The 25,960-nt window shown below is 45.1% G+C and overlaps 1 protein-coding gene across 2 annotated transcripts in view; it reads right to left on the bottom strand.

Moving 5' to 3' along the window:
* LOC309889438 (unconventional myosin-Vb-like) overlaps window positions 1–25,960 on the bottom strand; it is a 73,295-nt gene that overhangs the window by 13,815 nt on the left and 33,520 nt on the right. For both annotated transcript variants that reach the window (XM_082782285.1, XM_082782284.1), the window contains exons 17-29: window positions 25,472–25,558; window positions 20,006–20,117; window positions 18,914–19,125; window positions 16,972–17,128; window positions 15,683–15,922; window positions 13,385–13,624; window positions 10,740–10,824; window positions 9,644–9,792; window positions 8,727–8,846; window positions 8,243–8,380; window positions 6,949–7,011; window positions 4,051–4,290; window positions 3,399–3,496 (exon numbers count right to left, since the gene is read on the bottom strand). In XM_082782285.1, coding sequence (XP_082638411.1) covers window positions 3,399–3,496; window positions 4,051–4,290; window positions 6,949–7,011; window positions 8,243–8,380; window positions 8,727–8,846; window positions 9,644–9,792; window positions 10,740–10,824; window positions 13,385–13,624; window positions 15,683–15,922; window positions 16,972–17,128; window positions 18,914–19,125; window positions 20,006–20,117; window positions 25,472–25,558 — 1,941 coding nt within the window. The remainder of the gene's footprint in view (window positions 1–3,398; window positions 3,497–4,050; window positions 4,291–6,948; window positions 7,012–8,242; window positions 8,381–8,726; window positions 8,847–9,643; window positions 9,793–10,739; window positions 10,825–13,384; window positions 13,625–15,682; window positions 15,923–16,971; window positions 17,129–18,913; window positions 19,126–20,005; window positions 20,118–25,471; window positions 25,559–25,960) is intronic.

Genomic DNA, 25,960 nt, shown 5'->3' with positions numbered 1-25,960 from the left:
TATCACTGAGATTTCAGAGAAAAAGGGAATTGAGGCAATACACATCTCCTGTTTTGCGAAGAGCTGTGGTAGGTGCCATTCCCTGGCGAGGAAAACTCTGCCTTTAAATCCACACTCACTGATACAAAACTCAATAATGGAGATTAATCAGCCCCATATGGGGAATTAGAAAGGTTTTGGGGTGTTGCAGCACTGCCACAAAAGGATTTGGGAGGTGTCTTGCTGCTGCTGTCCTGGAGTGGCAATTCAACACCAGCCAACTCTTCTGGCCAATCCAGCTGGCAAAGCCATATGTATGAATTCTGATTAAAATCCGATTTTTCCCCATACATCGCAGGTTTCCGAAAGGATCTGTGGTCTGACAGATACGGGGGGAAGTTTTATTGGTCTGGTTTGCATTAATCTATTAGCCAGGTCTTTGGTTGTCCAGATGATCCTAACAGAACATGGATTTAGACACGGAAAACAAGCAAAAACCCAGGAAAAGTCCTCAGATTGCGTTACAAGTCAGCAGCCTGGGAATTCAAGAGAGTGCAATTATACTAAGATAAAGCTGCCCTGGGAAATAAGCTTTGGTTTGTATTCATCAACGTGGCACTGACTTTGAAATCCTTGAGATTCCCTTCTCCCAGACGTTCGTATCGACTGAGGCATTAAAAGTCATTAGGGGTCCTTCCTTGCTAACTAGATTAATTAGTGCACGTGCCATAATTGTTTCCTAAAATGCTAAATGCTTCGCTCAGACAAGCCTGAACTGAGTTGAAAGGATAAAATTCACAAAGCCTCGTTCCTCCAAAAATTTCACAAAGCCTCTGTGTGGCCTGATGCAAGTAGCTTGAAGGAGATGCGAGTGTACCAAACCCCAGAAATGTTCATTTTTATCCTCTTCAGATCATTGTCACCTTAAGAGGAAGGGGCATTTCACTAGAAAATGCAAATTTGTTTTGGATTGAACAGAAAAATAGTGCACGCTGCGGTTATCTCTAACATCATCGCCTGGCCTTTCGGAGGCTCCCTGTTTCCAGCGAGATCAAACAGCCTTGAAAGAAAGATCCCAAGAACTAAAATGGGGGAACAAAGGGACTACGGAGGTTTGCATTCTGTCATTAAAGCAGAAAATTAGCTGGAAGCTCACTTGGTGCTTTGTTCTTTAGCTGCTGAAAGTCAAAAAAAAAGAGGAAAAAAAAAGCTGAGTTCACTGAATTTACAAAGGGCTGCTTTTAATTCAAGGTTCCCCTTGACCTGGCATCAAAGGGTTTCCCTCGAGAGCAGCAGGGAGAAACAGAACCGCTCCACGGGCTGGGTTAGCAGCACCTGGCAGCTCTTCCTTTTTTCCTCCTGCTGCATTTAAATTCCCAGATTAATCAGGCATTCAGTGAATCCAGTGAAATTTGGCATGCTCCCCACAATAAAGCTGCATTTGTCACATCCTAAACAGCTGAGATATGATGACTCCAAGCTAGGAGTGACCCACAGGTTTGCCCCAGTGGTGAGAGCATCCCCTTTGGTTAGGGGTGAGAGCAAGAGGTTAAAAAAAAAAAAAAATGGAAATACTCACTGAAAAAGTGGCTCTTGCTCATCAGTCCTCCTTCAGAATTGCAATCCCACCAGAAAAGCTTCTCCTCAAAATATTTATTTATTGATAAAGATTAAAGAGAAAGCAGTTGTGTGTTTTTTTTTTTTTTTCTTCCAGACTGGTGCTGGGGGGAGGGAATGTTAATTTATATCCCCCCAAAACAACAGCCCGTGCTCCCTGAGCATTTGTTTTCGTCTCTTTTATTGCCATCAGCTCCAGCCTACAGCTTATAAACCTACCCAATATCCAAACAAATGCACAGGGAACTGTACCACGGGGAAGCTGGTGATGATTTACAAGCCGCTGGATAAATCACCACCAAAAACCTCGCTGATTATACCTCGAGCTACTGCTACCATGTTACAGGAGCTGTTTCTCCAGCCCAGCTTCACATTAAAGGCAAACGAGGGTAATAGGAAACTGAGCCTGGAGACTGCAGATTTCCCCTCCGAAACCTCAAGAGATGAAAAATTGCCGAGGTCATCGCATGAATTTTTAAATTGCAGCTCACTCGTGCACTTGCAAGGAAAAGAGATTCTTAGTATCGTGGAAAATCAGATGGTTTGAGCATTTCGGGTGATTTCTGAGCTTGATTCCATCCTCACTGCAGCACTAAGGTCTGCAAACTAAATCAATCTCACCATCCCTACTCCGCAGGAGGGCTAAAAGATTGCTCAGCCAGTTCACTTTAGGGAAGCAAATATTCAGTAGCAACAAAGAGGGGGGAAAAAACAAGACACAAATGATTCCCCGTCACACTTTTGTGTCCACCAAGTTCCAAAACCATTACGCAGCTCTTCATAATTGTTCATGTCACGTTCATAGATGGCACGTCTCGGCTCATATTCATACAGGCATGAATACAATCCTAATTAAGTCACGGCCTTTCCCAGCCTGGTGTGCTAACGACCTACTGCAGCCAGTTTGCAAAGTGGCAAAGCATCCTGCGTTTGTTAAAAGCCATTCATCCACAACGGTTATGTCCCTCAAATACCTTGTTGAATGCAAATTGGGTAGGAAATATCTGCATTTGTCAAAGAAAAGGAGATAAAGATTCAATTCCCATGCAGTAAAATAAACATTTACTTTACGTATGACCTCGCAGTTTAATCTAAGTAATTTGGCTGTCTTGCAGGACGTTATCTTTTTACTTTATATCCTCCTGGATGGTGGCAGGGATTGATTTAATGCCTCGAAGTATAAACCCTCTGTTACCATACAGACAAATGGTGACAAATTCCTTCCCAGCACAGCATGAGGAATTGCTTGAAATGAGTAAATCAAATTTTCCAAATCCTCCTTCTTGCTACTAATTAGGCAGTGGAACAGGAGTTTTGGTTTTTACCTGTTGCTTCCTTGACTTTTTCAGCCACAGAAGCAGAAGAGTGGGAAAGCTCAGCTCTCCCCACATCAGGGCTGAGCCAGAGGGATAGGAAAGAGGCTCAGAGACAGGGAAATTTTCCCTTAAAACACCCACTCAGGAGCTCTTCAAACAGATTCCTAACCTGGCAGCACAATCCCTGCATTTGTTCTCCCCCAGTACAAGCCCAAATCCAGTTTTGCTCACTTCTACGTTGGCTTTTCCACCCGTCCCACACCTGCCCTCCTTTGGGGAGGCACTGGCCCAAAGACGAGGGCACCTCACCCATGAGGAGACCAGCATCTTCAGTCCCATCTTTATGGCCTGTCCTTGTCCCCAGCCCCAGAACAGAACCCAGAAGCTGCTAACTCTCCAAAATATTTTGGTAATTTAGGACCAGATCCCATCTCTCACGCTTTCCTCAGTCCTCCAAACTGCTGGAAGAGTTTGGGCCGCGCTTACCGGTTCGTCTCGCATATCCCCTGGTAGGCCTCGATCACGTCCTCCTGGTCGATGTGCTTGTCACTGTTGGGCCAGCTGGCAGGGCTGGTGATGGCCTCCTAAATTCAACACGAAAAACACAGCAGCGTGACCTCCTGAACATCCCTCAAGGTCCCCAAAACTGAACAAGTCCCACGAGTAACAGAGCTCCCTCAGGGCATCCCTCGGACTAGAGGGTTCCTACAAATTCGTACGTGCAAGAGGACAACAGCAAGGATCAGAAGATGGAAGGAGGATGAAGAGAACCCAGAAGGGAGATAAGGAGTGCCCGTGTGTGGCCCGAAACACAAAAACACACTAAAACCTCAAGGGAGGATAAAGTGGTGAATTAAAAAACCCAAGTGAGAGTTTCAGAAAATGCACCCTTCGGTCAGAGCAGGCTCTAAACAAAAAAGCCTTCATGAGAAAGGGTCAAACTCTTCCCTTGCCTACGTGCCAGTAGAGACACCACAACTGCACCAGCATCACACGAGCAGAATCTGGTCCAGAAACCATTTTCCACCATCCCGTTTCCTTGCGGAATAGGTTGGCTGTCACAAAACATCACCGGGATCACCTCAATGTTTCCCGGGATGGGAAAAGGCAAGAGAAATCCCGTTATCCTCTCATTTACCATATTTTTGCCCGGCTCTTTCTGCTGGGCCGCCTTCATTATCTGCGACCTCAGGATGAGCACTTCTTCCTTCCGCACTTCCAGCTCCTCGTTGGCCGACTTCAGCTGATTCAGCAAGAGATTATAACTGTCCTGAACATCATTGGAAGAGTTGTTCTGGGTTGCTCGGTCTGTGATAGCTTTCCTCAGCTCGTTAAGTTCATTTTTCAGCTTCTTGTTCTCCGACTCCAGCTCTTGCCTCTGGAAAACACCAAACCATCACAAGACTGAGCGAAACTGCCGAGCAATGGGTTGACTGTCTCATCTACTTCTAAGATGCCTCTCGTGCTGGTGATCCCAGCTGACCCATCAATTCCTGCCCCAAATCAGCCTTCGGAAAAGATTTTTGCTGCAATCAATAGCCTGGTGCTATTTAATCTCATGTGGTGACACAGAGGAGAATTGGCATTATTCGTTGGCATTATTTCTAAACACAAAATCAACCCAATAGAGAACCCAAACGCATTTTTTCCTCTCTACCCCTTTTCCTTCTTAATCAAGAAATCACCACAAAACCCCACAATGTTTAATTCATTTCTGGCTGTCCTTAGATAAGCCGCAAGGTGCGGTCTTACACGGCCCTTCCCATTGCCAACATCCCGTCGGGTTTGAATTCCCACTGCATCTTCCTCTGTCACCCAGCCCGTAATTCTCCCCATCACATTTGCAGTTAAAGGATTTTCTCTCCCTGCTATCTTGTCAGCTGCTGGCATTTGACAGACGGGGTCGACGCCGTGCAGGTTTTACACCAACCGCTCCCCCCGAATAAAGATGCGTGAGCGCTGATGTTTTGCTGAGACAACCGAAGGGCTCCTTTGCTTTTTCATGACAGTAGGAGAGAGAGGAATAACAAATTCGGGCAGCTAGACAGCCTCTAGCTCGGTGTCTGGCGTGGATTCCCCTTCCCTAGGGACCGAGCTCCGTGGGGATTCTCCAGGGTCTACAACAGCACAACCTCTCCCCCAGGAGATTTGGGTCCCTCTCTCTCCCCTCTGCCTTCTGGCCCATTCCACAGCTTTCTTGTTAACTATGGGATATCTACCTCATTAGCAGCTTCGGCTAATGAATCTGAAAGCCACTGAGGGGGATGGGGGCGGTTTATGCAATTTATATAGCGTGTAGCTCGCACAGCTGTGCAAACCTTATTTCCATAGGAAACGGGTGTTATAATTATAAATCCTTCCAGATTATAAATAGCAGCAGAGGTGTGAACAGAAGAGCTGATCTGGCATCTGGACAGCCAGCCCTCTCCTGGATGAACAAACACCATCATTAACAGAGCACATTCAGGTACTTAAAGCCATCTGTCATTTAAAAAATTGTAAGAAATGCGTTCGATCCAGCAATTCCTCCACGTCCACATCAACCACGGCTCAAGCTTTTCAGTTAAGTGTTTCTAAAAGAAGTTTGGAGAGCGTGTACACGATGGGAAATCTTCACCAAGAAGGGTTTAACTCTTGCTGGGTAGCTCAAGCGTTGACTCACTTTGAACTCTTCTGGTCAGGCTCAGCCAGATGAAGGGGAAGAAGCAAGGCATTAATTGATTTTTCTACCCAAATGGTTTTTGATTTTTTTGCTGGAGAAGCCTTGCTTGCTTTTCTTGCAGGTTTTCCACACTCCTAACTCCAAAGGCTCGTTGTAGGCATCTAGGAAGATGCCTAGACAGCAGCGCTAGAAGGGTGAACCTCCATAAATCCGAGGTTAGTGCTGCTGTGACAGCAATTCATTCCCTATTCTATTTCTGGTCCTCGATAGGAAAAAAAAAAAACAACACCCTCTATAGAAGCTTATTTAATGATGAGCTTACAAATTCAAGAGCATCCCAGCTATCCTGCTAGGAGCACAAAGTCAGTGCAAGGACTTCTTGGTGCTTTTGTTCCCACTCCCCCAGCCCCAGAAAATACATTTTTCACTGATCTTTTTGTTGCATGTGCATAGCTCAGAGACACACCTGCCACCAGGACCTCCCCAGGAGAATAAACAAGGAGTTTCCCATCCTCCAGCCCTACCTTACAGCTGGCTGGGCACATTTTAGGACAGCAGCATCTAAAAACTCTCTTTATCCATTATAAAGGACTCCTAATAAGGGGGAATTCACCACGTGCAGCTTTTACACACCAGCTCCTCCACGTAAAAACTTTTAAGCTGGCACAAGGGAAGAATAAATTTGATTACACATGACTCTCGAAGGAGCCGTGTATTTCAACTCATCTATAGGGAATGGAAAATCCTCTCCTTTAGGAAGACGTTTCCTGCTACGATGTCTTTTGAAGGAACTGCTCCTGGCTTTTCTACAGTTTCTCCTAGACCTGAATTCACCCCAAACCCTATGTGCCACTGCTGGTCTGAATTTTTTCGCCAGAAAATCACCCACTTGCCAGAAATTGCCAGAAAAATCACGAGTGAGTCCAGCAGAGTCTTTCTCTTGCTGAGCACTGTATGGATTTAAAGCAAGCTCTTAGAGCTGGTTGTTCATTTTTGCCACCTTCAGCTCATTTTCCTGCAGCCACAGTGAGAACATCACGATGGAAATCCTTAAAAAACACCGTGCTGGAGATCCCTAAAGAGCTCTTGCGGTGCAACATCAGGGTTTTCCCCTTCCAACCTTCAACTTCGCTTTGCTTTACAAGGTCAAGTCAAAGATCAGACTTAAAACCTTCACAGCCACGTTTATCCAACAGAAAGACACTTGGGCAGTGATCCTAAAGCTCCTGCCATGCTTCTGCTCCAGCGGGCTGCGCGGAGGTACTAATGAAACTCAACAAAAATAGCACGTTTAGAGCCTAAAAATTGGATGGACTAAGTGCTAGAAAAAGCTGCTGCTAGAGGTATGCTCTCGAGTACGAGCCCCTCGCTCACCTTCAGACTGTTGTAGGCAAAATCTTCGTGGTCCGAAGCCATTTCGGTCTTCGTCTCGATTACCTACAGGGGTTGAAGAGAGAAATTGGTATTAAAGAGGAGCCAGAGGAGCTGATCGGGCTGAACCAGCCAGCTCAGTGAGAATAATGTTTTTAATTGGCGTTAGATGGAGTCCCAGCTCCACGTAGCTGGGGCTGCTTGGGGAGAAAATGGCTTAATTTCTTGTTAATATCTTGATAACTGTGGTTTATCGCAGCTTTCCCAGTTCACACATCTCCTGCAAGCTGCTAGAGAGGATCAGTGGGAATATCTGGTGAGCCAAGTGAATAATTGCCACTGAGGCTTTTGTTGAGCCTCCTATGTGTTTGTTGACAAATGCAATAGATCTCACACTGAAGATAAATAAAATAATTGCCAAACAAAGCACCAGAAGCCCTGGATGCTTCCATTACGCAACCAAGAGTGAAGGCATTTGCTTAGGGTTTCATGTAGTAGCACGTTTATTGCTTCAGGACCCTATAAGCACAGACCCAGCGTGCATCATCTCCCCACACACTGCCCTATAACGAAGCTCAGAGCTCTGGTTACAGACAGCAGGGGAAAACCTACACACAAACTGCCATTAAAAGCTCCCTCCATGCCATAAATAAGCTTGCTCATTTTCTAGAGAGATGAATTTTCACATTTCAGTGACAAGACAGGGCCGAGTCCTGCCTCTCAGTTACCATCAAGCTGTCCCTAACAGCAATTTTATTTGTTTTAAATGGCTTCCAGGCAAACTACCCAAAATACAGAAAGAGCTTTGGTTCCATAGGGAAGAAAGAACATATCAAAGGCAGCCCCTGTCCTGCAAAACAGAGGAAAGCTGCTATCAGAGTGTATTTTTCCTATCTTGTTATTTCTGATTTATTGTACTGTTTTAGCCTGCGATGAATCCCTGCCAGATGTGGTCTCAAAAGCCACAGGAACTGGGATTTGAAACGTGTTTTGGGTTTCCACCGCCTCCCGAAGAACCCTCTTGAACGTTTTCCGTTCCATTTTTAGGCTCACTTGAGATACTGTCCTAAATGTGTTAAAATAAGCATTTTGTCAGAAAAAAAAAAAAATCTGTTCTCCCGTCTAATTGCCATCAGCTGCCAAAAAAAAGTTCCTCTCCGTTTCCTCGATGGATTTTCTGCCTTTTAATGTGACCTTGGTGCTCCTAAAGCTCAGTTCCTGTATTGTGTCCTCAGGCAACCAAGGCAAGCCAGTTATAAACCTGAAATATTCCTACAAATTCAAAGGCATCCCTTACCTGGGCTTTCTTGCTTTCTTGCTCCTTCTTCTCCAGCTGGGTTTGCAGCTTCTTCCTCTCCTGCTCGAGGTCCCTCACTCGCTTCTGTAGCTTTAGGAAGAGGCTCATGTCCATGGCTGCTTTATCCGTCCCAACCTCCTGAAGAAGAAACTCTCTTTAAACAACGACTTTTAACGTCCCAGTCGACCCATTTTAATAAATTATTGACTATTGAACATCCATTAGATAGGCTGGCTGCTTGAGGCCATGGTTAAAAAGATAAATACTTGGCTAGAAGGGGATCAAGCATTTTTAATTAGTGGGCTTTTTTTTTTGTTTGGTTGGTTTTTAATTGAACATTTAATAGTAGAGCACGGCCAATACTGCTTGCCTTGATATTATGCTTGATATTATGCTAAAGCCACGGTTTATAAGATGAAGTTGGCTTCACCAAATGCTCTCAGAGCAGCTCAGAAACACAAAAATAACAGAACAGCAGCCGTACCTCCACCTGCTGCATCACATCCTCGGTGTCTCCGATCTCAGAGGTGGAGATCGATGGATAATTAGAGTCAGACTCCAAGCTGCTCTGGTTGGATGGGTTCCTCCTGTGCCCCGGTGCTTGCTGTCAAGGAGAGACACGGATACACAACGCCTTCAGTGTTTAAGGAAGGATTCCTCACAAAGCACTGGTTCTTTGAGCAAATATTTGCGTACAGTAAGGTTACCTTCACGACAGGCTGGACTGTCTCTATTTTCTAATTTCTGGCTCCTGTGCCCTACCGTAACACTCATATTAACACGTAGGCATACGTTAAAATAAAATATAAAGGGATCCAGAAGCTCGCTTTAAAAATCCTGCATGAATTACAGGCTGCCCATGACACCAGATGCCTGTTAAGTGAGAACATGCAAAGCTGAGCTCAAGCTTATTCTGTTCACACAACCCCACGGGGCTCCCTTAACATGCTCAGCCTTCCACCTAACCCAGCAGCACTCTAACCATCAGCAATTTTTCAGCAGTTCTCCTAAAACTTTAGCAAAGCTTAATCTAAAAACGCTGCCCTTTGAAATTCTCATGCCTTGCTTTTGTGTTTTTTTTTTGTTTTTTTTTTTTCAAATTCAACACCCACTTGGCACGTGAACATCACTGAAACCAAACGGAAAACAAGATGCAGGTGCCAGCTTCTGCTGTGATTCACGGGTTTCTCCAAATTGTTAACAGAAAGTGTAAAATATCAGCATCCTTTTGCAAGACACACACATGGTTTGGCTTCAGCATGAACATTTGGTCCTAGAAACCTCAAGCCCAAACCACACAACAATATCAGATCTGCCACGTGTTTTGGGGATGAGTAAGCCACGTTATCCAAGCACCAACACGATGGCCAGGACAAAAGAGAATAATTTCAGCTTCGTTACCTTTATAATGGTCATTTCATCCCTCAAGTTGTCATATCTCTGCTCCAGCCTGGAATACTCTTTTATCAGGTTCTGGTACCGAGACCTCTCCTCCTCCAGCTCTTTCTTCATCTGGATGTTTTCCTCAGCTGTGCTTCGTGCAAATTCATCTTCAAAATAAGAAACACCAACAGTGAATCGTGCTCTTCATCTCTGAAAGGAACTTCTTGTAAACACGTGCAATAACATTGACTAATTAACAAAGCACTCTCTGCCAAGAACCTTTAAAATACATATGAGCATTTGTTAGTAGTTAAAGGCTTATCATTTAGATCCTACTCCTTGCTATTTGGAACAGCTCTGGCTCTTCTGCAAGGCTCAGGCGTGCCAGCTCCAGCTCCCACAGGCTGGCCATAAACCCACTTGCAAACAGGCTGGCACAGAACAGAAATATATTGATGTTTAAGAATTGTCTTTGATGGTAACTGCATTTAAAGACTTCTCTGCCTGCTTCTTCCCACCACCAGATTGGACATAGGAAGAAGCCAACAGCAGCATCTTTTTTATTTTATCATACAATCATCAACCACTTACCATGGTAAGGCTGCAGGCTTAAGAGTGTTTTATATTAAAATTAATTTCTTTCTTTAAAAACTCCCCTTTGGAAGCAAATCTGCTCCTTTCCCCTTTTTGAGAAACCAGGCAAGTGTAAGTCCATGAAAACCAGTAAGGAGAGAGCCACCAGCGTCTAACAAATGGCACCGTTTTTACTGAACACATAGAAACCCAAAGCTAAATCTAAGCCAGAAGCATCAATGCTCCCTTTCCTGCTCTGCTGGGATCAAGTTGAGGTCCCTAATCATTTTTAATGTTCATTATCCATTTCAAAATACCCAACCTCCATGAAGCAGAAAGGTCAGGCTTCTCCCTGGGAGCACTTCATTTCATGCACCCGATCGAAACCCCAGGTATTGGGGGTGATGAGGTTCAGCTGTGCCCACGCTTGTCAAAAAAGCACTGGAAAGCTTCAGCCAGCCACTGCCTAACTCTGAAAGGTGCCTTCCACATCCAGAGAAACACACACAGGAACCACCAAGCCATAAACCTTTCTTCTCACCTTCCGACTGGCAGAGGATTCTGCTGTTAAGCTCCTCTTTCTCCTGCTTCAGGAGGGCGTTTTCTTCTTCCAGGTCGGAGATACGCTGCGGAACAAAGCAAAAAAAATCACTTTACACCCCTGCAGAAGCTCCAGGTCAGCGAGGCAAGGTGTGTGCTTTGTATATCCACTATTAACACCCCCAATTGCCTAGCAAAAAGTAACGAAAACTTGAACTGAATCCTGCTAAACACTTTTTGTGCTTCTTTTACCTTTTTTCTGCTACTTCTTTATTTAAAATGAAGGGAAACGATGCCACTTGTCACCTAACAGCAACACTGGGCTGAAGCTGACAGTCTCCTATGCTGTAATTTTGTTCATCCTCGTGAATTTTGATCCATTCACTAGTGCCATCCCACTGCCCCTTGCTCTCTGATCCATTCATTTGCTCTGTGACTACGATTTCACGCATCTCTCCGTACAGTAGGAGAGCTGGAGACTGAAAATACAACGAGAAAGTGAAGAAAAGACGTTTTCAGGTATGCAAAAATCCTGTTTTTTTAAATGGTGTGAACCAAGCCATGATTTGAATCGTGATTTTTGCACCAACAACTTAACTCTATCCCCTATTCTTGTATCACTTCGAATAAATACCCAAGCAGACATTAGATCAGCTCTGATGCCTTCAAGTTTAGAAGAATTCTTAAAAGAAATTAAAAAAAATAATGAGAGGAACCATAACACAAAGGAAAGGAAAACCTATGCTGCAATAGCACAGAGAAGAACTCGATTCATTTATCCCAGCAGGGAAAAGATAAGGGATGATGGGATTATTCTACAAGTGTTCTTTAGTAGGTGCTGATAATGAACTCTCTTACCCAGAAGACAAAGTTATGATGGTTGGAAGACAACACTGGACAAAAAATTTGACCCTTTTTACAGCTTTGCCCCAGAGCCCTGCTGCGACACCGGTGCCTTCTGCACCTCCTGCCCATCTTTCTATGAGAAACCGATCCCTGAAGGTGATCAAATTCCTGAGCAGGTTTAAAACCATCTCTCCTCCAGGGTCTGGACCTCCAGCTGTGAGATCCAGCCTCTGAGCATCACTTTTGAAACTATTCCAGCACAGGACCACAAACCTGCTCGCCCCATCTCCTGCTGCCAGCCATTTCCAGGGCACCGTTGGCATGAAATGCATTTCTTTTATCAAAGCAATCACCACAACGTTTCCCTGGCTTTTTCTCAGGTCTTCCCACTGCTGAGGAACTGAAGGGAGCAATTGGAAGCTCACGTCAAAGCTGGGAGCCTGCACTCCTCGTTAGAAATGGAAACAACCGCTGTGGTTTATAATTAAACCATTTATCAACGTGGTAAGCTACACAGTATTTACTCAGCCATAGGCACTGCTGCAAGAAGGGAAAGCTTTTGCTTTGGTTTTCTGCTTTTTGAAAGCGTTTCTTCAGTTGTTAAAACAACCTTTCTTCTGAGTGCTGGAGGGGGATTTGCAATCGAGACCAAAGAGAAGCCGGTTTTCCCCAGCGCATCGCCTTCAAAATAAAACATCCTTTCAGGCTTCTCCTGGTTTCAGCTAGGACAGAGTTAATTTTCCTCCTAGTAGCTGGTAGGGTGCTGTTTTTTGGCTTAGGATGAGAAGAGTGCTGATAACACCCCGATGTTTTAATTGTTGCAGAGCAGTGCTTACACCAAGCCAAGGACGTTTCAGCTTCTCACTGTCCTGCCAGCGGGCAGGCTGGGGGTGCAGCAGGAGCTGGGAGGGGACAGACCCAGGACAGCTGACCCCAAACTGCCCAAAGGGGTATTCCATCCCATCTGGGGTCATGGGAACAATAGATAGGGGTGAGGGGTGGCTGCTCGGGGTTAGGCTGGGCATCGGTCAGCGGGTGGTGAGCAATTGCATTGTGCATCACTTGTTTGTACACATTATTATTAGCAGCACTATTATCATCATTATTATTATTGTTATTATTATTTTCCTGTCTTAATAAACTGTCTTTATCTCAACCCACAGGCTTCACTTTCCCGTTTCTCTCCCCCATCCCAGAGAGGAAGGGGAGAGGGTGAGCAAGCTGGGTTAAACCACAACAAGGCTCTAAAAGCCTAAGCTAACAAACTGAGCCCCGGGACAAAAAGGATCCTTTTGCCTGGGGTTGGAGAGAAGAAAACCACCGAGTCCACATCCTCCAACGTGGGGGCAATGCACAAGTACACGTGCAAAACCTGCCCTCAGAGGGAGGTGATCCCTAATCCCAGATCTTTTTCCCCCTACCTCAAAGCGACTCACCTTCAGGTTGTCACGAGAAAAGCATTTGTTCTGGAATTACAATTGCAGAAGGCTCGTTCATTTAAATCGAGCAGTCACAATTATTTCCAGCAGGAAATTAAAGCCACACCTCAGGTGACAAGCATGGGTGTGAAGGTTTTTCAGAAAACCGGTGAAGTAATTCAGGGTAAAATGTGCATTTGTACTTTTTGCTTGAAAAAAACTAAACTCTCCACATTGGATTCTCTTTCACCTAGTTGAAGGATTTCTCTCCTATTCAAAGGACAGAAAATTAAGGCTTTCCCCCTTCAGATTTGCAAAGCTTTCACCTGCATGACCACCTGCAAGGGACCTACACGAGATAGGACACGACAAACACACGCACCTTTCTGAGCAAGTCTTTCTCCTTCATGTAGCTGTCTTCCACCACCTTCCTCTCGCCGTGGGCTTTTTCCAGCTCCAGCCGGAGGTGCTCCATCTCCTCCCGCAGGCTGACGAGCTGGTTGCCATCACCCTGCTGGCTCTGCTGGTACTGCTCCAGCTCCTTCTTCAGCTTCTCCACCTCAGAGGAGTGGGCAGACGTGAGGGTAGAGAGCTGCTCGTTCAGAAGTTTGTATTCCTTGTTCTGCGGCCCAAAAAAGAAGAAAGTAACACCGTAAGCAAGATCCAGCCAAAAAATATAATCAGGCTTTTAAAGTTCTCTTTTTGAAAGGTTTCAGTAGTCATAAAGGACTGGGGTCAGGCTACTGTATGGAAGGCTCGTGCCACGTGGAGGCGAAGAAGTCAGAAGGCAAAACAGTTAAAAATTACCCATTTGTGACTTTTTTTTTCCCCTTTTCCTTCAAAAAAATAAAATAATAAAACTCAATAGACTAGAGAATTCCTGACATACATTTTTTTTTTAACTGGTCAGGCCAAGGAGTAAAGCAGCAAAGACAGATCTTGAGCTACCGCTTCATCCTCTTTCAAGGTGTTCATGGGGTTCAAATAAGCAAGAACACAAACTCAAGTGCAAAAAGCACTCTGCAACAGAGCCAAAGGCCCCCATTAGTCCCAGAACAACAGAGTTTTCCAAGAACTGTGCAGCCTGGTTAAGAAAAACAAATATGAAAGTAGAGAGTTTTATCTTCCAGGTCTACATAGGGTCTTCTGATCATCTGTACGTGCTTCAGTGCCTGTCCCTCTCCTTAAGCAAAGGTGACTCAGCAAAAGCCCCTTGGCCCCTGGAAAACATCCCAATGTACCCCCTCTCGCTGGGATATTCTCTAGGAAAACAGATTTAATCCTTCCTCGTGTGTGCAACGGTCCCTCACATGATTTAGAAGCTGAATTAAAGAGGCCCAGTGTGCGAGCAGCGGCTGATATATGATAATAGGTTTTAATGTTTGCAAAGAAGGATCTTCTCTTCTTCAGGGACGCGCTGAGCACGGCGTATCTCTATCCATGCGTGAGCTAAAGAGGCAGAAATAGAAACTTTTCCTTCCACGGCTAGTCAGATAAAGGTACAACTGCAGCTCTGCGGGTTACCTGCGATGTATTTTCTTAAAAGCTAATGGCTATTTGAAAAGGTCGTGTTTATAGATCAGCAAAGACTGAAATAGGGGAAATTCAGGGAAAATATGCTACAACAAAACTTGCTGCTGCCGGGAAACAAAATCCAGCACGCTGACATTAAATCCTGCTGCACCACTTCTCATTAGCACCTCCAAAGCATCGCAGGGAAGCCTGTCATCCCTGAAACGAGGTTAAAATTAGCTCGCTGGACAGGCCGTCGGGAGTAATACTGAGCTTTCCTGCAGAAGTTACGCAGAAAGCATCAAAGTACCTCCTTCAAAACCGTCTGCACAGAGATTGAGGGAGATGGAGATGAGCCCCAGCCCGTTATTTCTGCCTGCTTAAAAGCCCTCCATGCCTTCTTCCCTTTCTGCTGCTTTCACAGTCCCCCTCAGTAAAGCCAACCTTAACCAAAGATTAAATGGTAATTAATTCCACCTATAAATGAAGCAGAGGCATATCAACGAGATTTCTGGTCCGTAAGTGTATAGCAAACCCTCTGCCCAAGTTTTTTCCTCTTCTTAGCTACAGTTCTGCAAAGCCTAAGCAAGCAAGCAGGCATTTGAAAATTAAACCCTGCAGTTTAAATGTCAGACTACTGCGGCGCACACGCTGTGGCCAATTAATACAAGCAAGGAAAGCGGCCAGAATCCCCCAAGTGGCTTGACTCTGCAGTATCCGAGCCAACGCACAGTCATTTTTCATCTCCTTCATCGCAGGACCTCAACTGTCGTACGGGGATGGGAGAGATTTAAGGCTGCAAGGAAACTGAGCGTGATGGGTGTGGGTTCCTGACGCATCCTAATTGTCCGACGCGTTTCCAAGCTGCTGGTGTGGCTTTTCGAGTGATGGTTTTCCAAGTTTCCTGATTTTATCTTCCTTCTGGGCAGCTCACACAACCATTATCGCACAACTTGTGCTCTTCAGACACGAGGTGGAGACCCAAAATCCAAGTGGCATGCATGGTGGCACCCTACCCTTACAAATATCTGGCCAGGAGAAGGCCGCTACCACCACGTTGGCCTCCCAAAACCTCGTGGGAAGACAAAATCCTTCCCAGAAATGGAAAAAAGGAGAGGCACGAAGTGGAAGCAGGCCCACGCCAGCCCCAACGCGGCTCGGGACCTACCTGCTCGTCGATCTTCCTCTGAAGCTGGACCACTTTGTTCTCCATGCCAATGTTGAGCTTCTTCAGGTGCTGCGCCGAGCGGGCCTCGATCTTCAGCGCCTTCAGCTGCTGCCTGGCCTTCCTGCGCCGGTAATAACACTGCAGGATGATGGTGGCACCTCGGATCCGTCGGAAACGGGTGCGGGCCAGCCAGCCACGGGCGTATTTCTGGAGGATGGTGGCTTTGTGCTCTGCGAGTACCTTTAAAACACAAGCAAGGAGAAATCAGGGGAGAAGGGGCACCCGCAAGGTGGCAGCAGTCCTTGTTTGGCTGCCACGCGGCACCCAGCACTTCCCAAATTCCTTCAAAAGGATTTGTCCTCCAAGTAGGAGCATCCCGGTAGGTGCTAAAGGTGGTGGCTGGAGACAGGAGCTTTTATTTTGCATTTTATTTTATACCCAGGAAGGGATACTTCAATTTCTGTGACACTGAGTCTTAGGAGCCACCCTGCTTGAACGACTCAAGACCCTCTTGGCCTTGAAACAATCATAAATAATCATAAACAAGAGGGTAAATAGGATCCTGGTGGGTGACTAGGGGACATCTGTGTAACCCCATCACCTCCAGGACCAGGCTCTCCCCTCCCGGCTCATCTTGCCTCTGATTTCAAGCATCCCCGTGACTCCCCACTCGGGCATAACAAGACTCGGTGACAATCAGCATAAAGCTGGATCTGGAAAGTGGGCAGAGGATTTCCCAAAGCTGTTCTCAGTTTCTGTATAGAGATGGTCTGTCACGGTAGCACCGGCTGTCATTAAACCTCTACTGCTGTGCTTCCAGCTCCTGGCTAAACGCAGGAAGCTAATCTAATGGAGAGAAACAATTAAAGAGGGATTTCTATCAATAAACGACTTGTCACCTTCGATGACAGACCCCACCAGTCTTCCTGTCGTACTGGAAATGGCACCTGCAGCACGGCTCCGACACAACTTCTGCTTGACAGGGAAGTTTTTGCCGAGCACGGGTTGGATCGAATGACATTTCCAGCTTTCCACAACGCCTTCTGGCATTTGTGTGACTAACTTCATTTAGCTTCTCCTCGGAGGTGCCGCTGCCAAAATCGTTTTCTGCTTTCCCTGCTTTAAATGGCAATGCCATCAACGTGTGCGCTCCAGAAACACCTGAGGCGGTCGGCTTATTAAAACATCAAAACGTCCACTGCAAATGAATTGCTGTGCAGTGCCGTGGAGGTAAATATAAAGGATTTTCCTACTCATTTCTAACACAAAGACTGTCTGGGGAGCCCTACCTGGCGATAAATCCTCCTGACAAACATGCCCCGAGCAAAAGCCTGGATGGTGATGGTTGCCTTGCGGACCCTCTGGAAAGCTCGGCGGATGCGCAGCATTCGGTATTGCTTCTGCAAGGTGATGGCAGCTCTCGTCCTCCTCAGGTGCTCTGCAAGCCTGCAAAGCACGGGGAAAAGGTTAGCAATCAAAAATAAACTCCCTATATTGTCACAACGAGTATTAAACCTTATGGTGAGGAAAACCTTTTGTCCCAAAGTAGCTTGGTAGTGTTCAGGAGAGACCACCCCAGCAGTAAGGCTAAGAAAAGAGAAGCTGAGAGCATGTCTTCGTTAGGGTAATGGGAACTTGTACGCAATCAGACAACGTTCATGGCTCCTGGGTGCACCAGAACCAGAAATCACACACCTCTTTATTCCTCAACAGCGTTAAAAACAAACATTTTGCAGCTTTTCCCTGAGTTTGAACTCTCTGCATGAAATACTCGAGCCGATCAATGCCCAGGTTGGCTCCGCCACTTCCAGAACTATAAAACACGCCGGGTATCTACCAGCTCCAGGAAAAGTGCAGCAAATTGATCTGACATTTAAGCCGGTGTGCACTGGTTTGGCGACATTCAAGAGCAGAACCCCAAGCAATTCATACAGAGTAAATAATGAGGGATGTGGTCAGCTCGGCGACACGCTGCTCCCCTTCTCCGACTGAATTCGTGTTCAATTTGCTGTTACACAGCTTAATAAATGCCCATAAAACCTCCGTTTAATCCGATAATTAGCTTGTTTTGCCGAATTTATGATTCATTTACTGCTCTCAGCATGAAGGATTTTATAGGCATTTGAGCCACTTTTTGTGGCTCCCCTTTTTGCCAACCTTCCTCTTACTGCTCGGGACTCAATTGCTTTAACTTCAAAGTTAAGAGCTCTTTCACCAAGAGGTCCACGAGCCTTGAGAAGCACGTGGACTTTTAGGAGCTAGAAACATCTCTGCTCAGCTCTAAATAAAGGTCACCAAACTGCCCAGCTTTGCTCATTTGAGACCTTCTCATCCCCAGATTCTCCAGTCCCTTTCACAAGCACAAATAATAGAGCAAATTTAAATGGCATCTCTGATGTTCTTCCAAAATACAGAGTGACTTATAGGAAATCTTTAAGGTCTCTTCTAACCCAACCCATTCCCTGAATCCAATCTCCCTGTTCCTATCTGAAAAGTGCTGCTCTGGATGTGGGAGAAGAGCAGTGCTTGATGCGAACGAGGGGCACGGATGCCCAGTGACCCATGTGTTGGGATGCTAAAAAAAGTGCTTGATTGCCTCCTCACACCGACCCCACGTTTGCTATCAGCACTACTCTCCAACACAGCATTATTTACGGAAACCCAGCACTAGGACGCCTGAAATTCCTGCACACAGAGAGTTAAACTTCCAGCTCTCTCATGCCCTACTGTAAATAGCCCCGTCGCCAGTGATTTGGAGTGATTTTTCTCATTACGAGGAATACAGTAAATCAATTCCGAGAACTCCCCTTGGGTACCAAGGAGGCACAAGCCTGGTCCCTGCAGAAGATGAGCGCATACCAATTAGCAAAGTGCTCGCTACCCAGTCCAAATGCCATTTGCCAGTGGTAGTTCCAGAAAAAAAAAAATATTAGTTCTGTGAAACACTCCCACCTAAATATCTCAGAGTGCTTTAGTCATCCAATTATAACCTAGCTGCCTCCGTTATTACCCTGGCCCAGCACCCAGAAATTAAATTAATACAGTAGGAGGCTGGGAATTTTCATCACTGGCCTTTAATAAGAGCAGAAGAGGTTGAGGCCAGGAGTGTGAATTTGGCACGGCAGCTTTCACCAGAGTGGTACCTCCGCGTGCCACACGAGTGCCCAGAAATGTTTTCAAACAACCTCTCTTTTACCAGGGAAGGTCCCTGGAGGGCTTCCTAGGACTCACCTCCGCGCCAGGTGCCCGCGTGCGTAGCGCTGGATCGCTATTGCAGCCCGTCTCAGCCTTTGGTACTTGATCCTCTGCAGCCAGCCCCGCACCGTCTTCTGAATCATGATGGTGGCAGCTCGGAACTTATCCGCTCGCAGTTTCTCCAGATATGCCACCTGGCCTGCACGGAAAAAGATCTTGGTACGTCCAAACTGGAACTTGTCTGGATCCTTTTCAAAAGCATAAAGGAAACTAAATTTAATTAAGGCAAACATGATTCTTTTTCTTCTTCTTTTTTTTTTTTTTTTTTTTTTTTTTAAGTCTATCTTGCTCATTAGATACAGGTTACAAAATCTGGAGTCAAATTTATCAGCTAATTTCTCTTCTCAGCTGGGTAACAAACATAATATTAGACTCCAAACAATTTCAGCTTCCAAAAAAACCACTGAGAAATGAAGCACTAGGATTCAATCTTAACTTCCACAAATTTTGAATGCGTTTATTTACACAGCAAGGCAAGTGCAGGAGACTTCAAGAAAAGGTTTATTTTACAGAAAAAATTAGGGCTTAAATCTGCAAAATTCTGCACATGCTGCAAATGACTCCGCAGCTGAGAAGCCAAGCGCCCAGTGCATAAGGCGAACAACCTCTGCAGAAAGAGGAACCCAAGCGAGTAAATTCCTCAAAATCCTATGAGGAAAGCAGGGTTGAAAAATTACAACCTGCCAAAGGTCCTGCATGCATTTTGGGCTCCTCAACAGTCTGCACGTTTGCAATTTAAAATAATACACGTGAGTCTGAGTAGTAAGGTGTTGGTGAGACGTGACGATAACTTTTTTGATTAAATATGTAAAGTGAAAAGGTTCCAATTGATAATTATCATTTTATTCAACATATAAGTGGCTATTAGGAGTCTCCCATACATCAAGATCAAGAAGTTATTGTGTGGCGAGCCACATACAGGAGGAGAGGTTGGGGGATGAGATTTCTGGAGATGGGCAGTGGTTCACCTACACTCATGGCAGACTCTGGACTCTCTAGCCCAGAAATACCAAAGCCACGAGCTTCTGTGCTTTAAAAATTGCTGCTAAAGACTCGGTCCCAGCTCACCTTAATGAGGTCTTCCAGCAGGGTCTGACAGATCTGCTTCTTGTCATTCTTTGAGAGGTCTCTCTGCTTCATTAGAACACGATACCTATTGAAAAAGTCGTGATAGGTCCACCTGAAAGCAAGAGATAGGCAGGATTAATCTGTGCGACAGGCATCGTTTCCTACAAAATAAAGCATTTGGAGTCAGGGTTGAAACTCACACAACCCCGTGTAATTAGCAATGGAGAAAGAAAATTAATACAGTGAGTTATGGACCTCCAAATTAACACAGTGAGTTATGGACCCCTCAAACCCTGAGTTTTTAATTAAAACGCTAGGTGTTTCCAGCCCTGTCAAGTACACCCATGGTTATTTCCAAAAAAAACCACGCAAATGAACGTTGAAAGGAGATGGGAGAGAACTGCAGAGATCTTGATTTATGCCCTCACTCAATGAAACCACTCGTGTGCCTGAACCTCACCCTCATGGCCGCAGAAACAGCATCACCAAAATGAGAAGAATACACGGAAACATCTCCTCCTCAGCCCAGCAGCCCTGGCTATGCATTTATTTGGGGCTTATTCCACCTAATTCTATTTTTTTTTTTTGTCCACTTCACCAAAATAAAATATTCTAGGGATTGAGAGAGGGGGGAATATAGCACGTATTTCGAAACACATGACCAGTAGTTTCACATTTGTCCAGAAAATTCAGCAGGGAAGGAAAGCCAGACTGATAAAAACAATGAATTTCCTGCACAGGGACACTGCAAAAAAAGCCATTTTCAAAGAATATGGCAACAGCAAAAAGCTAGAGTTCTTCGCATCGTACCTAAAGCACAAGGTAAGAGACTGGAGTAAGAGGGGAGTTGTGATGAGCGTCAGAAAAATGAGGATTTCCCAAGCTCAGAGTGCTCTGGGTAGCTCTGGCATAGCCAGATTTGGAGGTTTCACCCTATTCTGCATGGGCAAACCCCCAAATGAGGGCAAGTATTGGGTTTTCACTAGCCAGAGACCCATAACCCAAACTCAGAGACCTGCAGAAATTCCTCAAAGCCAGTTCATAAATCACCGTAGAGAGGATCTGTCTTCAGAGCTGCTCACTCTCGCTTCACGTGGTGGTCAAAAGTGATTTTCCACTCCTTTCCATCTGTCACGTTGGCCCTGTAACTCACTTTTTAAGATTGCCTGGTAGCATCCTGCGGTGCCCTACCTCACCCCAGCCACACGTCCCAGAGGTTTTCTGCCACACGTTGTGCCTCTGTAGTGTAAAACTGCTTCTCTCTTGCTACAGCAAGGCTGCTCCTGCCATCCCGGCTGATTTAACAGGAGATGACAGTCCTGAGTTCCACATCATTTTAATTAGTGTCTACAGAATAGCAAGGGAAAAGCCCTTGTGCCGGGCTCAGGTGGTCCATCAGGAGCTGCACCACGGTATCTGCAGTCCCAGTTAACGAGCAGAGGAAAGCTGCAGAGGTTCACAGGCGCTGTTTCGGGCTCTCCCCGCAGAAAGAAACAACGAAAGCACTTAGGTTCGATGCAACGTGGCTGGTTAAACCATTTCTGCTTCAAAGCAGCATGAAATCACCTTATAACTACGTGCTTCAAGGAAAACGAACGTGATCCCCCAATGTTACGAGAGGTTTCTCTTGTGCAGAAGTACTGAAACTTGCTGCTTTGGGTGATGTGGACTTTCTCCATGGTCTTCTGCACGTATTTTTACACGTTGATTGTTTTTTCCCTCCTCTTTTTTAAAGGTTCACAATGAACCTCATCATACATGGTATATCATACAGGGTATATCTGCGATATACAACTTCATTAGGAAAAAAAAAAAGGAAAAAAAAAAAAAGAAAAAAACACAAAGTCCTTACCAGCACAAGACAAATGATGTGCCCTGCTACCCCACAGTTTAATAGTTCAGGGAGATTATAGGAACATATCTCAGCTCAATTTATTGTCAGGTTAAGTTAAAACCACCCCTTGGGTTTCCAGGATGCTGCCCCACACCTAGCACAGCCCACTGCTAGGAGCTGGACACCACTAAGGCACTAAATAAATAAAATTCCTTAAAACTATGAAGTTACAAGTGGTGAGGGTGAAGAGCTGTACCCAGGAGGAATTTTGTGCCTGCATAACCGAGAAACTGAGAGAAGGAAACACGAAGGACTGAACAGACACTACGCAAATCTTCACAAGGAGATGATCTTGGAGCTAAGATTAAGCACAACCAGCCTCAAATATCAGAATTTTGCTTTGAAGTTAGCACAGTTCACTAAAGGAAGAGGCATTAAAATGAATGGAAGGACCCAGGAAAATAGCTTAAACCTGCAAAAAAAACCTCTTTGGGGCTCGAGCAGCAAGGAGGATGTTTGGTTTAGCCAGGAGCTGGAGCCTTGGTCAACAAGCCCAGCAACGTCTTGGAATTAAACAGATGAAATAAAGCATAATGCAAGCCACAAATTAAATCCTGTATCTGTGGCTTGAAGAATGAGACTTGGAGGCTTTACGGTGAATTTCAAGGGGGTGCAAAGTGAATGGGCTGTTCCTGGGAGCAGAGGGGCTGAAGGGGTCAATAGGGGAAGCAGCACAGGAGGTGGCCGATATCTCAATTTCTGTAGGAACTGAAGAGTGTTTGGGGGCACGGGGGTGGAATATTTGAGGCAAGACTGGACTCAAAATTATTTTGGAAACCGATGCAGGGACAAAATTTCTCTCGCCTTGTTTACTGCAGCGGAACAGATTTGCCTTTCAATTAGCTCTAAAGCATGCAGGCTGGCATTGCTTGAAATTATCTGGAAGGTATTCAAAGAGCAGAACGAGGAAGAAAAACACTATAGATATTACCTTTGTTGGGACTGGGGGGAGTGTGCAAACAGAACTGCTGGTGGTCAAAGTCATTTATAGGATTTGTTTCCCTGAAAAGACTGTAAAGTGGCTAAAGACACATTGTAAAAAAAAAAAAAAAAATGATTTTGTGTACAAGGACGCCCATGAAACATTCCAATTATGGCTGTTTAACGTTTGCAGAGTTTAGCAGCTGTGATTTCCTACCGAGCTCTTACAAAGATGCAGCATCTGACAGGCAGCTCCAGCGACCAAAGGAAGCGGCCAAGCGCCAGGAATCCTTGAGCAATCAAGATCCTACCTAACGAGTACGATACCGGCATCTCCGAGAGGCTGCGATGGTTCAATGTTATTCAAAGCAACTCTTTTTCCTGCAGCACTGACCAGAAACCAGCAGGAAGATTGAGAGTTCTGCTAATAAGCAAGTGAAAAACACGTTTAAAGGAGTATTTTGCTCTTCATGGAGATCTGCACCAATTCATTTTCGATAGACTGATCTTTATGTGGCTAGTTTTTCTACAAAAAGAAGACAAATGGCTTATACTAGAGACATCTTCCATGCTTTGCCCCTGAAAGATGATGACAGATAGACTATCTACACATCTAAGACAGTCCATTCATCAGTGTCCTATCTCTGCATGCTAACAAATGCGTTTCTTAACTGCTGCGTACCATTTCAAGCCAAATAATACATTTGCAATTTACTTGTGATAGCTGCCGAATGCAGCGCACCGTGGAAATGAGAAAAGAAAGCCAGGCGTGCCCAAAGTGGAGAGCACGAGGCTTCGCCTCTCAGAGGAACTTTGTCACATCTCATGCGGGTCGAGGAAGGCTAAGAACTGTATTAAAATATTTTTGGGTTTGTTTTTCATCAAAGGGACTGGGTAAAAGATGACTGAAGCCTCAAAATATTCAGCTCTTCAACCCATAAATAACAGTGATGGAGAAGTGGGAAGTAATTCCAGAAGGTGGCTTTGTCCAGAGATCTCCAACCCAAAGCCCCATCGATCTCAGAAGTCACCCTTGTCACTTGGATGTAAATACTCCAAGACAAAAAATTGACATTTGCTCCCATTTCTCCAATAAAACTTCTTTTAAAAAAATATCTCTTGCTCTGAAAGTGATTTACAGACACCTGAGTGAAAGAAAATCTCACAACGGTTTCAAGTTTTGCAGGATTATTTTAAGGGATCTAAATGTATAGCCTTCACAGACAAACTTTTCAATGTATAAACTCCTTTTTTGGGTTTTTCAAGGCCAGAATTTGATGAACAAGCAATTACCAGAGCCCAAAGTGAACATTTTATGTAGCGTAGAGCTGTTTCCGTGTACGATTATGTTGCGGAAACAGGGAAACAAAGAAAAATCTTTCCTTGAGGCATCCCAAACACTGATCTTGAGAAGGTCACGCCAAAAAGCTGAAATAGCTATTTACACCTTTTTTTTTTTTCCCCTGGAGAAAGAACAACAGCTGACAAGTTGCAGTGATGGAAGAGTTTTGTACTCGTAGTGTCCTGGGAAAAAAAAAAAAGACCCCATAGCCAAAATCATACAAGCGGACCCAAAAGCACACAAACAGCTCGCACTGGAGGTCCCTTTTGATTTTTTCTTCACAGTGGTCAAGTATTTGTCATAAATAGACCTTGGCTGGTCTCCAGGTGCTGCTGTATTCTCCTTTCCCCCTTTCCAGTTACTAACCACACATCGATTTTAGCGCTATAGGGTCTGAGCTACCCAGAGTTTCGTGGCAGAGATGGAGAAATGCTATCAGTCGTTGGGAAAATTAAACCTAAAGACATAAAACTGCCTTCGTGGCCTCTTCTAAAATAAGCCACAGCAGTCTTAGGGCTTTCACCGCAAGAGGACAGCCAGCCAGATTTGGCCCCACAGCTACTTTAACGAAGGAGGGAATAAATAAATTAAAAAAAGAAACAGGAGCTCAGAGATGACATTATTTAGGATCATATAAATTAACAGCAACTTCCACAAACACCTGGAGGGTTTCAGGGCTCAAGAGACGATCCCCATTGCTGTGACACTGCGGGAGATGGGAGGCAATCGTCATGCTCCTTCCTAAATCTGGGGGTGGAAATTCTGGTGGCACTCACCATCACGCTCAGCTCCTTGCCAGGCGTATTTATAACTCTTTTATTCCACACAAAAAGGGCTGATGGCTCTGCTGACATTAACACAAAGCTGCTCGGCACTAAAATGCTACTGATGCATTTTTAGAATTATTCGCCCTTGCCGCTTTCAGGCATTATTTACAGTTTATGTTTTTCTGATTTATTAGGCCCTAAAAACCTCTCTCGAATTTCACATCACAACCAGCAAGAGCCACACTTCCCGTAACCTTTCTTTTTGAAGATGCAAGGCTTTCGAGCCCGATATACTTTGGACGTGCTGTGTGAAACCCTGCAATAATAATTGTCAACCCTTATTTTCTTTCTCTGCAAGTCTAATCAATTTTATTTTTCACTTCTTTTTTTTTTCTGGATGAAATGACTATGGTAGCAGATATCTGAAGCCAGAGAAAAATATAAATATTCCTGCAGACGTTTTCTGCTCCCTTTCCCTGGATAAATTCGCTGAGCAAAGCACTCCAACAGCCCAGCACCACGTCGAAATCCCAGCACGGTACCTGGAGGGGAAGCCAGCGGCGCTGATGCGGATGGTCTCCAGCACGCCGCAAGCTCTCAGCTGCTGCACTGCTCTCTTTGGGTCAAACCTGCAACGATACGAAGGACGGAGATGAGCACGGTGAGAAGGCAACCCACGCCATCAATCACAAAAACGTAAATGTTGAAATACAGAAAAAATAGAGAAAATACTTTGCAGTACGTCAAATTTTGAGCACACGGTGCACATTAGGAAATTCAGTCCTTTACAACCCATTGGTGCATTATGCCAGGAGAAAAAACTTACTATTACTTCAATCAGCTTGACACTAACTCTTTAGAGGACATGAATTAGTTTCCAATTTGTGGAAGAAAGCTCTGCTCTCGTCCTCGGTGTAGGAGCTGAAGAAAACCATGCATCTGTGGATAGCTTTTGCACTAAGGACAAGATATTTCCCGAAAGAAAGCCAATTCAACTCTAAAATAAATCGGATATATTAAATTCCAAATGA

The sequence above is a fragment of the Aythya marila genome, assembly GCF_965140915.1.
Source record: "Aythya marila genome assembly, chromosome: W".
NCBI classification, from domain to species: Eukaryota; Metazoa; Chordata; class Aves; order Anseriformes; family Anatidae; genus Aythya; species Aythya marila.
Note: the sequence above shows the minus strand (reverse complement) of the source record. Positions and strands in the feature narration are given on the sequence as shown.